Source organism: Rutilus rutilus (assembly GCF_951802725.1).
Source record: "Rutilus rutilus genome assembly, chromosome: 18".
Lineage (NCBI taxonomy): Eukaryota > Metazoa > Chordata > Actinopteri > Cypriniformes > Leuciscidae > Rutilus > Rutilus rutilus.
This window is the reverse complement of record NC_140231.1, coordinates 21691032-21711610: the sequence shown is the minus strand read 5'-3', so window position 1 is coordinate 21711610 and position 20579 is coordinate 21691032. Positions and strand designations below refer to the sequence as shown.

The following is a 20579-nucleotide window of genomic DNA, read 5'->3' as shown; positions in this document are numbered from 1 at the left end:
GGTAAACCACTATCAGTGAGTCTGCCAGTGGGGCACCGCCGTGCCAGGCAGTGTCCCACATTGTCCCTCAGAAACATACCCATTGTCCCCCCTTGGGCTTATTAGCAGGTGGTCACCCTAGCTGTGGTCACTAATTCCCATGGGCCACTAAGCACTCACTGACCCAACAACCCACATCTATCAGGCATTATTGTATTGTAACCTCACCAGAAAATGAACATTCTCTCCAGCATCCTCACAAATGCTTTGATCTCAGCTCTGTAGGTGCAAATACTAATTATCCTGTTGATGGAAGAGAGAAAAGGAAGGATCTTTTAGTTCAATATGGATGTGTGGGGGTGATGTGTGTTTCTAAAGGTTACATGGATGTTGTCTCTTTTCTTCATTCTAACCTATTTCAAACACATTTGTCTTTTTGTCTAGAATGGATGATGAATTCTTCCCTACAGATCAAAGGCAGTGGTTTATTCACCATCCTAACCCCTGCTGAACCTGAAGCTCACTTGGATGTAAATAACAGTAGGGAAGATGTTCCCTAACAAGACTCTCAATAGTCATTTTTATTGTTGTCTTTCATTTTTAACAAGCTTTCTTTTAACAAAACTTCTTATCTCCTCCAACCAGGATAAATACATGAAATATTTTTTTAAATACTGCACTGCATTTGTCCAGGTTCTTTCATGTTATTATTTGATTTTATGTTGCTTTTATATGCGCTGCTCACCCCCGTCGATGCACAGATAGAACATTATGCAGCAGTATCACTAAAGCTGAAATGTGTTCAGTAAGACAGAGGCAGTGTGATCTGAATTTTAAGCATTTTTTTTAATTTAAAACTTTTTTTTTTTCTTGTAATGTGACAAGCATTTAAAGTAATCAGGTGCTGTTTAAAATGTCTTCAGTGGTCTACACTGACCCATTGAACTGTCCTTTGTTGGCTGGGTCACATAAGCACCGACCCAACAGACACCAGTAAACACTATTGTATTGTGTTTTTGGTGTTTGCTGGGGTATAGTGTCAAAACAGACTGAATTTTTCTCCAATAATGATAACAAAAATCTTTAAAAGATAGTGAATTTACATTATTTATACAAATTTATGAACCACATTTACATTTTCCACCCCCCTTTTCAAAAACTTTCTTAATTAGAAAACCATATTCAAAGCAAATTCTATAGAAACACTTAAAATAAAGGACTGAAATAAATTGAAATCAAGAGCGGGACTGTGAATTGGCACAATCTTTGATCCCTGCGTAATGTCTTGTTAACTGTACAGACAAGATCTTGAAGAATATTAAACACTCTTGCATAATTTCTGAACAGTGGACTGCATGAAACATCACAAATGCCAAACTCACTTGAACATTTGCCTTACATTCGGCGGAAAGAATGATATTGATGTTGGCATCTCTTTGAACCTGGGGAGAATGTAATGACAGGCGGGTCAATCTCAAATTAAGCTATGCATAAAACACCATCCTATCTTCATATGCAAATTGATAAAAACAGCATGAGTGTATACTTAATCTTAATGTTGCATGAAAATTCAAACAAATGATAAAAACTTGCAGATAGTTGTTCAATGATACGAATGTGACTTGAAATAATTATACAGTTTACGGTTATATATTTTCATATATTACAGCATATTCATTAAATTTGCATTTTATTCACACCAAATTTGTCCATTTTAAGGCATCATGTTGCTGTTAAGTAGTTATGAATTGTTATAGTGACTCATTGTCTCAACATGCTTCCACTTTATTCTTTATAAAGTAAGTACAGTATTACAAATCAAACGGCAGGTGCACAACGTGAGTGAATGAATTCATCAAAGCCTAAATAATATTCTGTGGCATTTTCTCTTAAGCCACTAATGTAAATTTCTTTCATACTCAAGCAAAGTAAGATCTCCTGCGACTTTAAAATCAATCGAAGGAACTGCGCAACTTTTGATGGAAAATACATAAATGAGAAAGGCCAGAGGTTATTTATACAGCAGACTTCCAGAATAGTTGCTGAAATCTTGCTGCTGGGAGGAAGTTCTATCATGCAGCATATTTTCAGCTAAAAGCTCTCTGATATTTGAGCATGATCTGGGAAGATAAAACGAACATAAAGCCTCAAGGGCCCTCTGTTCAAATAAAGTTTCTTTTGAGTAAATTATACAGCTCAATAAAAATGTTCAGATTCCTTATCAGGGAATGGTTACGGTTTATGAAAGTAGCTGACCCCTCCTCACAGGTCTTCTGGAGCGTCTGCTTTACCGATTACACATGAACTCAAGACAACCAGACTGAATTTATAAATGTCAGCTACACACTGTTTCTGAATTACAACACTGGCAGATTCCGATCTCCAGATGATTGCAAAATGTTCTTATTTCAATTGTGTTCATATTGTAATTTTAACTGTAAAAAGACTGTAAATATGCAACAGTAAATTTCCAGGCTATAGGTGGTTAAACTGTACCCTAATTGATCCAACCTTAAAGGCCCACTTAAAGGTTGTATCAGTGATTTCAGGCCCCCCCCAAAAAAAGATCACATTCATCTAATCTTTCCTAACGATCCGCTAGCTGCCCACCCCATAAGCATGCCGTCAAAAACACGTCTCTGTAGGCAGCCTAGGCTCTGAGATCTACACACAAAAACAATTGGTTTCACCAACACTCAAAACCAAAACAAATAGTGTTCCAACCAATCACCGACAGGGGGTGGGTGTTGTGAGGTTTTGTGCTCCTGCACGGCTGCACGCGAAGTCAGAGCTGAAGAAGAAGCTGGCTCAAAACCTCACAACACCCTCCCCCTGTCAGTGATTGGTTGGAACACTATTTGTTTTGGTTTTGAGTGGTTGGTGAAACCAATTGTATTTGTGTGCAGATTTCAGAGCCTAGGCTGCCTACAGAGACACGTTTTTTTGACGGCATACTTATGGCGCGGGCAGCTAGCAGATCGTTAGGAAAGATTAGATGAATGTGATAAAAAAAAAAAAAATTGTGCATGAAATCACTGATACAACCTTTAAGTGCCTAACACGTAGATTTGTATGATGCGTGACGTAATTTCTACTGAAACAGGATGCTAAGGCGGGACATTTTGAATGGCTCCTCCGCCTTTTCAAATAACCAGTATATATAGCGTTTAGTTTACCTCACAGACTACAGGCTTGTTCGACTTGGACAGGTGTCGTGCCGTGACAAATTTAGTGACAACGGTAGTGATGTCTGTGAACAAATCGTTCTTTTGAACCGGTTCTTTTTTTGTGAACCGGTCGAACCAGTTCACCAAATCGAAATGAATTGTTCAAAACAGAATCAGCACTGATCTAGATTTCTGAAGTTAGCCTACTCGCTTTCGGACGTGCCTGACAGTCACTCCGACTCGAAATAAACAATATCTCGACAGTTAACTGATGGAACTGATGAGCACGAGCTGCTGACACTGAGCATGTGTTTTACTGCCGAACGTAGGCCTACAGTCAGGGTCACCTTGGCCAGGTGGTATTTACCATAGATATCATATAATAAAGGCCTTTATTATATGATATCTATGGTATTTACTGCATAGGGGGCGGAACGCTTCAGATTCTAGAGTGCATTTGATTGGACAGAATATGTGACGAGAAGCTGGATTCAGAGCAAACATACCTATAGATTTAAATGTCAAACTTAATAAACTGAAGATGGGCGATGCAGTATTTGAATGTTAATGGATTACATTGAAAATGTCACTCCTTGTTGTGGAAAAGAACACTTTTTATTGTTTTTCTTTATCCTTGCTGTATTACGTGACCAAGTGCTCTGTTCCAAAAAAAACTATAAACCTTATTCACAGCAGTGCCATCTTTAATTTTTAATGGGAATGAAAGCGATGCTGTGAATAGACATGCATCTCTTAATAGGTTATACTGTTATTTAATGTTTTTTGGGTTGGTCTGCTGATGAAACACACATATTTAACGTTTCAGTTAACTATAGACCCGATATAGTCCGGCTATGAGTAACCCTCTTCTACATTTACATTTACATTTATTCATTTTAGCTGACGCTTTTATCCAAAGCGACTTACAATTGCTATATATGTCAGAGGTCGCACGCCTCTGGAGCAACTAGGGGTTAAGTGTCTTGCTCAGGGACACATTGGTGTCTCACAGTGGATTCGAACCCGGGTCTCTCACACCAAAGGCATGTGTCTTATCCATTGCGCCCCCCCCCCTTCTAGCCAAAATAACCTTGAATGTCGTTTTTGCCAAAATAACTTGCGAGATGTATTATATTCCATCATGTAAGCAATGTCAACAGTGATTACAAGGTGTTTGGTTTCATTTCTTTGACATGTTATCTAAATGATGACTAGTCTATGTTTTGGGCTATGGTTTAGACGACTATTACATTTTCACTGACAGCCCACATTTTTCCTTGTTTTAGCTAGACATCTTTTAAATACAAAATTGCTTGCCGGGAATTCATTCTGTCCATGAAACATCAGAAATGTCACACATAAACAGATGCGTTTTGCGCCAAGCTGAAGCCATTGAATTTACCAACTCAAATAAGATTTACATCTGTAAAATGACTGCTGGAGTCTCTTCTGTCCTCAAAGAGAGGGCACTTCCCGCTTTCATCAGTTGATTAGGCAGCGTCAAGTCATGTCAGCTCCCTTTCATCTGAAGCGCAATCAAATTTCTTCTTTCATGAACCGGCAAGAAATTATAAGCAAAACTATAGACTTCTCAGTGAGAAGAAGATTTTAATTGCCTTGACACTGTTGGGAGTCTGACAATGAATTCAAAATGACTCTGCAAAGTTACTATCATGTTGCTTTGGCTGTGTTGATTTGAAACTTTATGCATGAAGACGGGAGGTGTTAATTGAGACAATGCCGAATCATGATGATATCATTCAAGTGCAGAAACACTTCAGACAGGATGATCCAAATAACATCTCTAATTTGATATATGAATGGCAAACACACTAAATGCCAATATGCCATATCACTATATGAAAGTGTCATGACTACATTTGGACTGTTTAGCTGAGAGACAAAGCCAAGTGTTTTCATGTTTGTAGGTTTTGTACAGGGCTTTTAATCACAGAATAAGCCCTGTAAATCTATTTCATATATTAGACCAATAATATTTTCCAAATGTTTTCCAACTAGCATTACAGAGTTGTCTGGACGTGGCATTTCACTGTATGCTGCCGATTGACTCTCTAATTGATAACTATAAGGAAAAGAAAAGGAAAGCAGTCCTAAACTAAGTCAAAGGGATTTATGTATCTCAAGGTCTTCTAAATGAACATTGAGGAAAGTGCCACTGAGCGTGTCAGTTGAGACTGACCTTGCTGCTGAGTGCATGTTTACCCACAATACAGCAGTCACATCTTTACAATTGTAATCCTTGAACTAAAGCTTATTATTCAATAATATTGGAAATACAGGAAATTTACTAAATATCTTCATGGAACATGATCTTTACTTAATATCCTAATGATTTTTGACATAAAAGAAAAATCAATAATTTTTACCCATACAATGTTTTGTTGGCTATTGCCACAAATATACCTGTGCTACTTGTGACTGGTTTTGTGATCCAGGGTCACATATGTGCTGCATGTGTTCCTGATTTCCTACATACTTGAATTGATACTGAATGCATAAATGTAGCAGTGTTGAGACACAAATTTGCAGTGATATCTCCAAACATTTTTCTGTCTTACAAGTATCGTTTATATATAAAATATTGAATGTGTCTTAAATCTGATCCCATTTGTTACTTATTTAGCCAATTTGAATTATTCATCCTTGACTGCACTAGAATATTTGGGAAGGCACAAGCGTGACATATTTTTGAGGGATCAATCCTTCATTTTCAGAGTCAAATTAAAGCATTCTGTACCCCTATGTATACTGCCCAATTGTGGCGTCGCTATAGCAGCACGCAGAAATTCAATGTATATAATGATGGAATGAATGAGGCTGCTGCTTAAGGTACCACGATGGAGCAGTGCAAGCCAAATGTTTATCAGTGTTGGCATGCCCACCTGCTCTGCTGTGCTGTGCAATAGCATGTGTGTATGTATACATGGATGTATGTGTGGGTTATCTGACTCTGTAAATGGTATAATTTTAACACTGACGAACATGCCTTCATATTCCTCTAGTAGTGTAGCCTAACCAAATTTCACAATGGTATATATATATATTTTTTAATTGTATTGAATGATTTATTTTGAACCTATATTTATCAGTATATTACGCCATCCCTTACACTCTAAAAACTGCTGGGTTGTGTTAACCCAATTTTGGGTCAAATATGGTCTCACCCAACGTTGGTTTAAAAAATGCAATTTAAAAATGGACAAATTGCATTTTGGACAAAATCAAAAATGGACAAAAATGCAATTTAAAAATGGACAAATTGCATTGGTTACATTAAAAATGTAAACCAACGGCTGGGTTTGTCCATTTTTAAATTGAATTTTTAACCCAACGTTGGGTGAGACCATATTTGACCCAAAATTGGGTTAACACAACCCAGCAGTTTTTAGAGTGTATGCTACTTTGTCAGTTATACAGGCCTACAGTATATATTTGAGAGAGAGAGAGAGAGAGAGAGAGAGAGAGAGAGAGAGAGAGAGAGAGAGAGAGAGAGAGAGAGAGAGAGAGAGAGAGAGAGAGAGAGAGAGAGAGAGAGAGAGAGAGACATTGTGATACACAGTCATGCTAATAAAGCTCATTTGAAAAATTGAAATTGAGAGACTTCAACAACTACAACGTCCATAATCCTATGCGCACGCACACGTCATAAAGACGCGCCGGGCAGTTTGGTTCGAAGTGCAAATTTTAAACGGTATGTTGTATGCAGTTTATTTCAAAGTCATAATTACTAGTGTTTTGTCTGATGCTTTTTACGAAAAGGTGGTTTGAACAGAAAACACACATAACGAAATGTTGTTATTTAGCGCTATTGCCAGTTTAGCAGTTTGATAATAAGTTGGGAATAGACAACTGGAGTGAACTGTGACCCAAATAACAACTGTCATTTGCACGGTGCTTTTTGATATGATTTCTTTTTTCGTACATGGTATATTGTGCATTACATTGTACATATATATATTTTAGAGTGTTTCAACAACTCCCAGACTGCATAATTATGTGAATATATTTATTTCACGTGTAACATTATTATTATTATTTATATATATAAACAGGATCCATTATGGCTCTGACAGGACTGCGTGTAATTGAGCTGGCAGGACTAGCCCCTGCACCCTTTTGCGGGATGATACTTGCGGACTTCGGCGCAAGGGTGATCCGGGTAGATCGGACAAAGGTGTCAATGACTGTAGATACTCAAGCTCGAGGCAAACAATCAGTGGCCTTGAATCTGAAGAGTCCCAAAGCTGTCGCTGTTTTGAAAAGACTGTGTGTCCAGTCAGATGTGGTTCTGGAGCCTTACCGTAAAGGTCAGTGCCTTAATTAAAAGAAGCAAACATGGTTCCACATTTCTTGACACTGTCTGTGATATTTATTTATTTATTTATTTATTTATTTTTGTGCCAATTGATCCTTTTCTAGCGAGATGACCGTGTGTATTTTATTTCTTGAATGTAGTATCTTCCTGATCCTGACACAACAAGATGTATAATAGCACAGAGAGCATGTATAGCATAGAGCATGTCTTTACCTATATTCCTATAATGTAATATAACAAATGAAAAAAAAAAAAAATATATATATATATATATAGGCCCATTTGTTTTTATTTAGGTTTCTTTCTTTTTTATAATTTAGCAGCTTTTTATTTTTTGTAAATTTTGTAATCTTAATTATTATGACAGCTCTGATAAACTGTAATTACACAAATAAACGTAATAATAATGGTTAAACACATCTACAAATAAATTCTAAAAATAAACTTTGTGTAAATAATTACAGCTGTTTTAAAGAAAGAATTGTTGAAAAAATATGTTCTTGATTTAAATGCGTGATTGCCATTTCTTTCCTGATTTTAAATCCAAACTAGAATAGTTTGCTCTCTAAATCCACATTTATTTACCTTCAAGGTTTTTTCCTTCCGTGCCTCATTATTAAATCTCTCTGGTATAATTAAGGAGTTATGGAGAAGATGGGATTAGGTCCTGAAGACTTGCTAAAAGAGAATCCGCGCCTGATCTACGCTCGACTCACCGGCTATGGTCAGAGCGGATCCTACGCCAAGGCTGCTGGGCATGATATCAACTACCTGGCCTTGTCAGGTAAAGATCACTGTTTAACAGGTGCAAAGGAGTCTGGCTAATAAGCATTCCCAGAATGCCCTAGGCACAGTGGTTTTGAAGTTGAGGAGATTAGAGAGATGGAGCTTTGTGTAGTCCAAAATGTCTTAGTTGGAAACTTGTACAAGAAGAGTTTAACTTTTGTTTCCTCCACATTCTGGTTGCAGACTGAAGCCATGGAACAGTTTGGGTAGAGCTGCCATACTATGGAATCACAATTGTTTTTGATCACTATTGTAATCGATATAATTTAACACAATTAGGAGTGGGTGATATGATCAAAATCTTATGTAATTGTTTTATTACCAATTTCAATACCATGACAAAAACTCATACTAGGCTAATAAAGTCCTCAAACAATTATTGAAGACAAGTAAACAGTCAGTAATACAATATAAACAAAGAATAAAAGTATAACCAATTGGAAAAATGTAGTCACAAGCGGCAATTATCCGGGTCTAAGCACCAATGGCCCATTAGCGATCCAATTCGAAACTATTTTATGATTGGGGTTTTATAGCAAAGTCCATCTTGAATAGGGTTTGATTAAATGGGTTACAGCAACACAGGTGTCAAAAGGGGCAACTGCCTTTCAAAAGAAATCTTATTGTTACATTGAAGTGCCCCAATTATGCTATTTTAAAGGTTCCTAATTTTGTTTTGGAGGTTTCCTACAATGGAGTCAAAGGTCAAAAAACGCTTTAATCTTTTCTAAATATACACGTCACATCACCTCATTTCTCAAAGAGTCTAAAAATGGTTCATTTGAAGATTTAGTCTCTGAAAAACCCTCCCTTTCGCGAGCCTACTCTGCTCTGATTGGTCAGATGATCCAGTCTGTTGTGATTTACAGTGTTTGTGGGCGGGTCAAAAAAGTAGACGATGATCGCGGGCGGCCAGTGAAGACCATAGGGTTTGGGTCATTGTCAAAAGAATGACAATGGCAATTATGCTGTTAATCCTTTTAAAGATTTTTTTAATATGAATTCTCCCTTTCAATATTTTACCATTTACTTATCTCCTTATTTTAAAAAGGAATATTTTATATAAAATGTTTATATTTTATATTATTTTATTTATGATTTTTACCTATTCACAGCTTTTATTCTTTTAACATTTAAATAAGACAGTAGAATTTAAAGTTCTAAAAGTTCCCCGTTATTACAGGACTTATTTCTTGTGAATTGTTCATGCTATCTTTCTTTAAATAAAGGACACTTGAATTGGTATATTATTACTGTAGACTAGAGCATGGCGCTAGCAACACCAAAGGCATGGATTTGTTTCACAGGGAATGCATGAACTGATAAAATGTAATTGAATTTAATTCGTCACTTTGTATCAAAGTGTCTGCCAAATGCATAAAATGTTACATTAAAGCATTAATGTAATATCATCCTGGCAGCTGCATTTCAATGTTGCGTCTTTGTCATGCAAAACAACAGTGCCAGATTTAGATGGTGTCTTGAACCATTGATGTATCAAACAACTTTTTTTTTTACATCTGAGCATTGCCACACAGTAATTAGAAACATATTATGCATTTATATTGTGTTGTTTTATTTAAATTTTTTTTATCAACACCAAACACTGTACATTGCCATGGCACAGCTGTGTTCTTTTCATTCAGGTGCTGTTAATAGGTTGTGAAAGTCGAGAATGATGCAATTGACAGAAAGCACAAAGACCAATTTACTGCATAATGCACATGCTTGATTACATTTTTACAGGCCTCGGCTGTCTGTGCTGTGACCTTAACTATGCTAACAGACAGTACAATACACATTTGTAAGCTATCTGTAATTACAATGCTTTTCTTGGAAACTGGCCTTCGGTAAGTGTATGCGTGTTAAAAACATGCTATTACTTAATGCCTATAAAGAACAATAATGCCTAATGTTCTTTAAAGCAAAGAATGTCATAGAAGTGCTGCACAGGGTGTAACATCTCGGTGCTCTTTGGTTGTTTGGGATAATTAAGCTCTAAGAACATAGGAACTCCAAGGCATTCGAATTATGTTGAAAAAAGTTAAAAAGCCTTTATTTTAATCATGGCTTAAACATTAAAATTGGTGACAAGTACACCTACGCGTTGCCGCTTTACATGCCTTCGTCAGGGTGTGTGTAACAAACACGTCTCAGGTTCATTTTTAACAGCAGTTAATTAGTCAAATTACAAACACCTGGTCGCTCTGTGTAAGGAGACCTAGAGAGAGAAAAAAAAAAAAAAAAAATTGATTTGTGCATTTTGACCTGTATACTTTTACTAATATTTATGATATTGGTTTAGTTTTTTTTTGTGTGTATTGTTTGACTCAACTATATATCGTGTTAGATATGCTATTTGTATTTTTTTTCTCTCTCTCTTTAGGTCTCCTTACAGGGAGCGACCAGGTGTTTGTAATTTGACTAATTAACATGACATAAAAATGAACCTGAGACGTTGTTACACACACCCTGACGAAGGCATGTAAAGCCGCAACGCGTAGGTGTGCTTGTCACCAATTTTAATGTTTAAGCCATGATTAAAATAAAGGCTTTTTAACTTTTTTCAACATAATTCGAGTGCCTTGGAGTTCCTATGTTCTTAATGCCTAATGTTCTTTTATTATATAACAATTTTCTTAACAACACTGTACAGGCTTAAATAATAAATCTAGTTTGAAAGCTCATGGGGCAGAAACAAATGCTTTCTTGTGATGCAAGAGGCTTAATTGGTGACATTTTAGCTGACCTTCAACTGTGATTTAAAAATAACTTTTACAGTAAGTATTTAGCCATTCTTCTATTCTCAGCATGTCTCTGTCCTTCTCTCTCTGTAATAGGGTTACTGTCCATGCTGGGCCGTAGCTCAGAGAAACCATACGCTCCATTGAATTTAGTCGCAGACTTTGCTGGAGGAGGTCTCATGTGTGCATTTGGGATTGTGCTGGCTCTCCTGGAGAGGAGCCGGTCGGGACAAGGCCAGATCATTGATGCCAGCATGGTGAGATACTGCACTTCATCTTAAAATTGGTTTCTACTGATTTTTTTTAAATGAACTTCTCTTAAAAAAAAACAGTAGAACAATTTCCTGTTTCCTACAATCTCTTTTGAATGTGATTGTTTCCAGGGCCGGCTTGATAAGATGTGTGATACTCATTTTAAAGCTAACTAACTATTGGAAAAAGAAGCACTTGTGCTGGCTTGCTTTCATTTCAGTCGTGTATTGTTTTTTCCTTTACCTTTTCCTCTACCTGTTTTGACCAATCACTACATGGAATGAGGCAATTTCTAAACCTTGCTTATCTTAGCACGATCAACCCATTTTCTGACCAGCCTGTCAATAGTTTTCTGCAATCTGGAATTTCCAATAATTGCTTGGTTTTCTTTTCAAGTTGCTTATACTGGCACTATCTGTTTTCATTAACACAGCTATGTGTGAATACTGTAAACACCGGGTAACTTTTTGAGCAATGTTGCTGGGCAATCTTTCTGAGCGATTGTTGCTCGGGCACTTTCCCATTGAAAATGGGCTATACATTTCTATCTGGATAATTTAGATCGGTCGTCGGCCCTGTGTCTCATCTGGTTGCCCATTGATGGCAACATTACCCAGCAACATTGCTCAAAAAGTTGCCCTGTATCATCACCTTAAGAGTGGTTATTTTCCAAGTAAGGACCCAGTAAGTAAGGATATCATGGTCTTACCCATTCTCCATTGGGTAAGACCACTTTAGAGCCTAAATGTTCCTCCAAATCTGTGTACTGTAAATAAATATAATTTTCTAGCTACTTATTCACTGATAATGCTAAAAAACATTTATTGGGTCAATATAAACTTAGGTGGTTTGTTAATATCATGTATCAGTTTAGCAGACACAATGAATGTGTTCGGCAGCAATTACAAATTGTGCTCTTATGAATACAATATATTCATAATATTACAATATAAGACTGTTTTGTTTGTCAATCCAAAGTTGGTTCTGAATCCTTTGCAGAATCACTTCGCAAGCAAAATAATAAAGGAGTATTGTAATATTTATTACATTCCACTTTACGTTTACATTTTATTAGCAGACATTTTTATCCAAAGTGACTTATTGCATTCAAGGTATACAATTGAATCAATTTTATCGAACCCATGAACTTGGTGTTGCTACCGCCATGCTCTACTGTTTTATCAGAAGGGCTGTAATACTACAATATTTTATTAATATTTATTAATAGTTACTCTATAACAATAATAATATATTAATAATAATAATAAAGGTGTGTTCTCATATTATCACCTGTCTTGGTTTTTCGTGTTGAATAGACTAGTACAAATTAAATTTGGACCAGTTGGTGTTAGTTGGAGCAGTTGGACCAAAAATATTTTAAGGTTTGCTGCACATTGTTCATTAAAGTGCCCTGTTTTGTTCACACTGTACTAGGTTTTCTCTGCTGGAAGATAATGACAATTAGCAACTGCTACTCTTCTTGTTAATTAAATATGACATTTCACTTAGCCCTGAGTACATTTTTATGCATTAGAAGACCTCAACTAGACAATGGGGCTCTGATTCGACTGAGGTTATGTTATTTGCTCTGACAGTCTGATCTCTGCCACTTTAAGCCCTTAAGGAAATAAACAGTGTAAATATAAAGCTTAATATCTGACAATCCAATATTAAAGAACATTTCGCATTAGACATTCAGACCTGGAGCAAAGCTGCAGAGCTAGTGAAGAGGTTCTCATGGTAGCCGTGTGTGCGGCGTGTATGTCAATGTGGGAGCTGTGGTAATGATGATTAGATGTTTGCCTGTTAGGCAGTAAAGATATCTCATGCTCCTGAGTGTCACCTTGCCACTCTTTGATAAGACCTGCCGTTTGATACTGACAGCAGCTTTTGGCAACGTTAGTGTAATTAACCTGTAAGGCAGGCAAATAGTGTTTCTTAGAGACTTAATTGCCAGTTTGGATGTATTATACCCTGCAAACTTTCAACGTTTTTTTTATTTAAATACTTATTGGAAATTTAAGAGTGTGTTTCATTAGCACTTCAGAATTGTGGTATGCATTTGGTTTGGGGCTATGAACTGTACGCTGTCGTTTAAAATCCCAAATAGTGTTTGACCACTATAATCTTTTCATTGACATCCAGTAAACAAGTGAGTCGAAGAATGAGAACGCATTAACTCATTATTGTTTTACAAAACCAGAGCTACATATTCCACATGAATATTTCTCTGAACCATATGAAAGGAAGAGGTGTGAAGAAATCCCTTTTTGAGTCATAACATCAGTACTAGGCCATGCGGCAGTGATCTTCTGGGAGTGTGACTTCTTGCTGGTCAGGCCAATAATGTGCTCAAATAGAAACCCAGATTGTCAACATCTCTTTGAAGGCTGGGTTCACTGGGAAATATATGAAGTATATCCATTGAAGTAAATCTTGCAAGGTCACAGTCTTTGAAATGCATGTATGTATATTTTATGCATCATTTGGGAGGATTTGACCTATAAAAACGTTCCTTTTCATCTGTAAAAATGTTTTTTTTTTAGAATACTTGCTACACACCCTTTAACTTCAGCCTGGATGCCAACTTTTGTCGATCAGAAGTAATTTATTTTAAGATCTGAGTGCTATAATTCTTTAAAGGGGTCATATCATACATATTTAACTTATTATTATTTGTCAGACAGCCATATTCTAGTTTTTCATGGCCATTTTCACCCTTTCTCTTGGAGTAAACAGCCTGCTTTTTTTTTACTGCTGCCCCTTGAGAAAGGTCACCATTGCATGTGAAATTATTAACAGCATGATTTGCTTTCTTTGCCATTGTTCGCACAACCCTTTTTTGTTGTCAGATATGTTTACCTGCTCCATCCTTTAATAACAGCCTTTGTGAAGACTGTACTACATTGTAACTGCTTCACAAATTCAGTGCTGAAATGTGCCACACTAACTCTTTAAATCAGACTGAAAAGCTCAGGGACCTTGTTAAAAATATTTTTTTTTTCTCTCCCTAATCGTTAAGAGTCGTGTTTGATGAATTCTGTATAGTGTCACAAAATTAACTACATTTTTGTAAATGCTTTTTTTGAACTGAGAAGGAAATATCTGAATGTTAAATTATGTTTTAATTGGACGTCAAGCTTTATTATGCATAAAAGGTCAAATACCATTTTATTACTGATGATATGGCCCCTTTAGACCCCTGCTGTGCAATAATGTGGAACTCTACTGAAAACCTCTATAGAATGGTAGGCTGTTTCACTGTGGCGTGCTTGTTACCAAGCTGTTTAAATCTTCCCCTGTCGAATCATATTTCCATCTTGCATTCATGCATGTAAATATGTGATTATCTACACAGATTTCTGCATATCAATTTATTGTAAACTAAATTACGCAACCTAATGAATATGAATAACTCCTGCATCTCAGCATTCTGTAGCCCTTTGTAATGTGTCCTACTCAAGGACCTATTTGCTTTATGCCAAACATTCTGTTCAGTATGAAAGAATTATGACAAATAATTATGAAAACACCTCTGTGTGCAGGTGGAAGGTGCAGCATATGTCGGCTCCTTCATGTGGAAGTCCCGTAGCCTTGGCCTGTGGAATCGTCCTCGTGGGGAAAACATGCTGGATAGTGGCGCTCCGTTCTATGATACGTACCGTACTTCTGACGGAAAGTTCGTGGCAGTGGGGGCGATTGAGCCTCAGTTCTATGAACAGCTTATTCTGGGTTAGTGTCTTATATTTCCTCTCAGTATGGTCCTATAGTAGCCTGGTAATACCAGACTCTGCTACTTCACTTTGCTTCGTAGAAAGAGTCTGGAAGGGCATAATTGAAAAGTGTTTTCTTTCTCGCGGGGGGGCACTTGTCTGAAGTTTAAAATCATTGGTTACCCGTAAGCCAATCACATAACGTTTGGTTATGGCGTGTGTTATGCGCATGCTCAGCCGCATCTAACTTCCACCAGAGAATGTCTACTTCCACTGTAAACGCATGTATGATGCAAAAACTAAACCATCGAGCGAAATACCGGAGTGAACATGGCTGTGAACGACTTTTGCAGATTATGTGAAGTAAATCTACGCATCCACCACGGTACAATCAGCGTCTACGTCACGGCTCTCAGCCCGCCCTCTGTTCGTTGATTGGCCGGCCGTCTGAAGGCCGGTGGAAAACTGAAAGATAGGCTGCTATCTCAGACTGACTACAGGAGCGAAATGAAATTAGCGGAAGTAGGAAGTCTGACGTAGTCAGGCTAGTCCTATAGGCCTACCAGAGAATGTCTAATAAGGCGAGAAGTTTCACTCTCAGTACACTTCCGGCTTCTGAACTGGTTGCAGTTCCACTCTGATTCCATATGAGGGCGCTCACAGGACGAGTGCAGAATGAATGGAGGTCTATGGCGCTATATAGTAATTAGTAACTATATAGTAATTTGAATGTTGTATTCGAAAGGAGATGCAAAGAAATTACACACTGCTGGGTGTTAGATTTTTTAGAGTCACTTATTTGCTTTAAAAAGTATTTTAAAGTGTCAATGACGTCATACGACCAGAGATACTGCTTTACGGCAATCCTTCAGTCACTCTGGTGCTTTCGCGCTCTGCACTTTGTTTTCTCTCGAGGCATCGACAACACAGCTGACACAGGTAAATACACGTGCTAGACGAGTTTTTGTTTTGTTTGTTTCTGGTCCCGCTTCGGATGCCACGATGCCATCAAGCGGTATCTCTGGTCGTAATCAGTCCTTCACTGACCCATCAGCGTTCATTAGCAGAATGCTAGCGTGTTATGGGCAACAACAACTCAACCTGTAAGAAATCGAAAGGACATAAGTACTCGTTCATTCAACTTTCGACCTATAACCCATGTTGAACTTGCAAAATCTACACTCAAATGTGAGATTTCTCAACGGCAATCGGGTGAAAGAGACACATTTAGCCGTCTAGCCCCATAGACTCCCATTCATTTTGCACTCATGGCGAGCGCCCCCAGTGGACCTCTGGTGGAACTACAACCAAAATTCGGTACAATAGGACTTAATAGGGAGTGGGCAGGCTCTCTGTAGACGGGCTCTGGGCCTACTGTCATTTTCTGGATATGATTGTTCTGATGCTCTGAAATGCGATGTAAATGCATGCTGTCTAATTCAGAATAGATGATGTAATTTTAGTAGTTTTGTTCATTGAAAAATCTAAGTATTAACCATGTAAGCCTGCTGGCATCTAAACTTGCTAAATAATCTAGCGCTCTTTTTTTTTTTTTTTTTTTTTTTTTTTTTTCATTCGGAAATGTATTTTGGGTAGAGCCATTGACTGTAAAAAAAGAGCTGCACGATTAATCGTTAAAAGATCGCGATCTCGATTCAACCACCCACGCGATCTTAATCCTGCATTTCTATGATTCAGCCAATGATATTCAACGAGATAAGGCACTAGGGGTGGAACCGATCGATCGATTCGGTTCGGCACGCATGTGATTCTCGGATTAACTGCTAAATTTAACCATCATGGAGTGAAAGTTTATAATTTGGACGTGTATTTTGTCTTACCAATTTACATATTCAAACACACATTACACTCGCTGTGCCCACAGCCCCCAGCAGCCACACACACTCGAAGCAGAGAGAGAGAGAGAGAGAGAGAGACAGACGCCTGTCAGACAGCGCTCGAATGCAGAATCGTTTCCTTGCCGTTGAACGGACACATAAACACACAATTGTCTAAATGACCGTATCGACAAGTATTCTCTCGTTTATGTCATATGTGAACAGCTGAGAAAGAAACGGATGTTTGTCAGTTTTTTTTCGGTCCGTGCAGTCGGTCTTAAAGTGACAGCACACACTTAATATTATATAGGTACTGTATATAGTAGGCTATATACTGTTTTCTGTCATTTATATAAATAAAACAATAAAATACAGCTTTAACAAAGATTAAACTATATTTAATTTACAGTGAACAAATAGTGTTATTTTACATTTAGGCTTAATTAACCTGAATATACTGTTAGACTTTGTAAACTTTATTTAGTATTCATCTCTGCTTGTAATTTGTCTATTTGTTCTTATTTTATTACTGACTGTTCACTTGTTTTAAATAATGTGTGAACTTTATCAGTTAGGCTAGTAGTTTTTAATATAGTAGCTATCGAAAAACTTCAAGTGAGCTTTAAGTAATAAATGAAAAGCAAAGTTATTATAAAACTTCTCAATTAAAAACTTATCTTAAACTACAGTATGAGATGGTTAAAAACAAAACTGCTCAACCACAAAGCACCAGCGGCCAGACGAAACAAACTTCTAAGCAACGCTATTCAACGCAACACCATACCCAAAAATGTTGATAGGCTAGTGTTTATTGCTAAGAATCTTTAATAGGTCAGCCTGGCATAATACCTTTGAATGTTGTCAATGTTTAATTGTCATTTTTTATTTATTTAAATATTACTTTCTTTTTGTTTACTGCATTTATTTAAATTGGACTAAAGCAAGAGTATTATGTCTTATTTTGTTTCTATCTTGTTTGGTAACATAATGTTCAGGATTTGTAGATCTTTAAAATAATAAAAAGCTTTACAATCGTGAGAGAATCGTGAATCATTTTAGCCAGAATCGTGCAGCTCTACTTTTGGGTCACCACAGATGTCTTAATAGCGACTGGCATATTTGTAGACAACCTTAGGAAGAGCTTTTGACATCTTATTGGATATTGTGCCATGTGGTGTTTAATTCATGCTGCCTGACATGCACCTGGCCACTTTAGTGGCTGGAGTGCAAAACACACTTAAAATTTCCAAAAGAACTGCACATTATATGTTCATCATAACAATTATGTGCAAATAGATCTAATTAAGATCTTTTCCCCAGGCATTAGTTTAGTTTTTACTACTTATTCTACTTATTTTTATTAATTATTTTTTAATTTGAAAAATTATTATTATTATTTTAGATTTTTTCATCTTCTTTTAAATTTTATTTATTATCTTTTCATTTAATACTTATATTGTCTTGTCTTGTTTTTGCATTTTATTTTCAATTAGAAATATTCTGTTATTTTTGCATTTTATGGTCTTATTTCTATTATCTCTGTATATCTCTATTGCATTTTATGCATTTTTTAATTTGTATATATTCTTTTATTTTCCTATTTCTGTTCTTTATTTTTTGCATTTGATCATTTTCTTTTTTTTCTTTTTTCTTTTTTTCCTCTAGCTGCTTTCAATTCACCTGAAATAAATCTGTAACCTGAAGGATGTCTGAGTACAATTGACACATGTTTAACCACAAGATTCCCAGGGTCACATTGGTCTGGCTACATGGTTGTCAATTTTGCCCAGGCATACAAAGGTTAGGGAGAAGCCACAGGAGGCTTTATTAGTATGTGCACAGGGATTCACCCCACATCTTGATGACCCAAGTGCAAACGTAGCGTACTCAATCTTGCTTTGAAACCACATGACTCTTGCTATTCATGTTGACCCTCAAAAGAAGAACATTTCTTTAAAAGTCACCTCCTGTGGCCATTGTTGTGTTTAATGGATTCTGGATTCATAGTCCTTCATGATGTCTTTGGACCTTGTCCTTTATTGATTTCTTTCCTCTTTTTTTAATCTCCTTTTTATCTCCTTAATTCTTTCACTGCAGGTTTGGGCTTGGACGATGCTGACCTGCCCTCACAAATGAGTGTATCTGATTGGCCGCAGCTCAGGCAGACGTTCACCCAGGTGTTTGCCACCAAAACGCAGGCTGAGTGGGGTCGGATCTTCGATGGGACAGATGCCTGTGTCACCCCTGTGCTGTCACTGGATGAGGTACTCTCTCACCCCCACAACCAGGCAAGGGGATCGTTCTTCAAGGATTCTCAGGGGGAAATTAGCCCCCGACCTGCACCCGTTCTGTCCCGCTCCCCTGCGGAGGCCTGCCGCACCCGTGACCCCTTTATTGGAGAGCACACTCGCACTGTGCTGAAGGAGTACGGGTTTGAGCAAGCGCAAATAGAACAGCTCCTGTCTGGCGGTATCATAGAGTGTAACGAAGCTAAAGCACGCTTATAAACCAAAGAGTCTGACTGGAGAATCATTAAACTTTGTGGCCAATGATGCAGCACGGGAATCTGAGCACTTGAACTCCATTTCTGTCTTACTGAGTGAGTGTGGGGGGCTTTTCAGGAAAAAAATTACCCTCTCCCTTGTGAATCACTGGGTGCTTCAGTCGAGGTGGACTAATTGATTCTGGGTTTTTAAGTTGATATGTCCAACGCATTCAACTCTCATTTGTAATTGCTGCAGGGAAAGTCAAGTGGGATTTAATTAACGTCTATTGCATTAAAGACTTATTTTTTAAGACTGTTTTGACTTATTAACTCAAGTATTGGTGAGGGCATTTTAGTTGTAGTTGATTAAAGTGTACCACTTTTGTTTGTGAATTGAAATCCTTGACTAATAAGTGCCTTTAGTAAGAATAGCTGAGTGTTTCATAGACTACTTAACTGACTGAAATATTTGCCTTTGAATCTTCCGTTATCAAAATGTTAGGCATTGTTGGTGACCTAAGAATAGATAATGGTATTGAGAAAAAAACAATTAATGACTTGGTTTAAGATGAAAATGATCTGTTGTCATTATTACATTACTACTATTATGTTACTTGTATAAAAATTTGGGATAGATAAGATATTTAAAATGTTTTTGAAATAAATATTATAGACTGTAAAAACAGTAATATTGTGAAATATTATTACAATTTAAAATAACTGTATTCTATTGTAGTACATTTTACAGTGTAATTAATTTCTGCGATGGTAAAGCTGAATTTTCAGCAACATTACTCCAGTCTTCAATGATTCTTCAGAAATTATGCTAATATGATGATTTTGGTGCTCCAGAAACATTTCTGATTGTTATCAATGCTGAAAACAATTGTGCTGCTTAATGTGTTTGTGGAAACCATGATGCATTTTTTTTTCAGGATTCTTTGATGAATAGAAAGTTCAAAACAACAGCATTTATTTGAAATAGAAGTCTTTTGTACAATTATAAAAGTCTTTACTCTCACTTTCGATCCATTTAATGCATCCTTGCTGAATAAAAGTATTGATTTATTTAAAAAAAAAATCTTCCTGACCCCAAACTTTTGAATGGTTGTGTATTTTCAAAACCAGAACAGAAATCTTACAGATTAAGGAATGTTTTCTTATGCTTGAAGATTGTAATGAAATCATAATCAATGTGTAAAACAATTATTAAGGCGAGACACCCCAAAAAAACTAATAAATATCACCATACTTAACCAGTTGATTGATTACATTAATA

General features: G+C 36.9%; 1 protein-coding gene across 1 annotated transcript; it reads left to right on the top strand.

Annotated features, from left to right (window-relative positions):
* Positions 1-6763: 6763 nt before the first annotated feature.
* amacr (alpha-methylacyl-CoA racemase) lies at positions 6764-20381 on the top strand. Its single transcript, XM_084388192.1, has 6 exons — positions 6764-6858; positions 7220-7474; positions 8123-8266; positions 11109-11269; positions 14810-14996; positions 18913-20381. Exons 2-6 carry the CDS (start codon positions 7228-7230, stop codon positions 19320-19322), a joined length of 1149 nt encoding a protein of 382 aa, XP_084244318.1. The 5' UTR covers positions 6764-6858; positions 7220-7227; the 3' UTR covers positions 19323-20381.
* Positions 20382-20579: the final 198 nt, after the last annotated feature.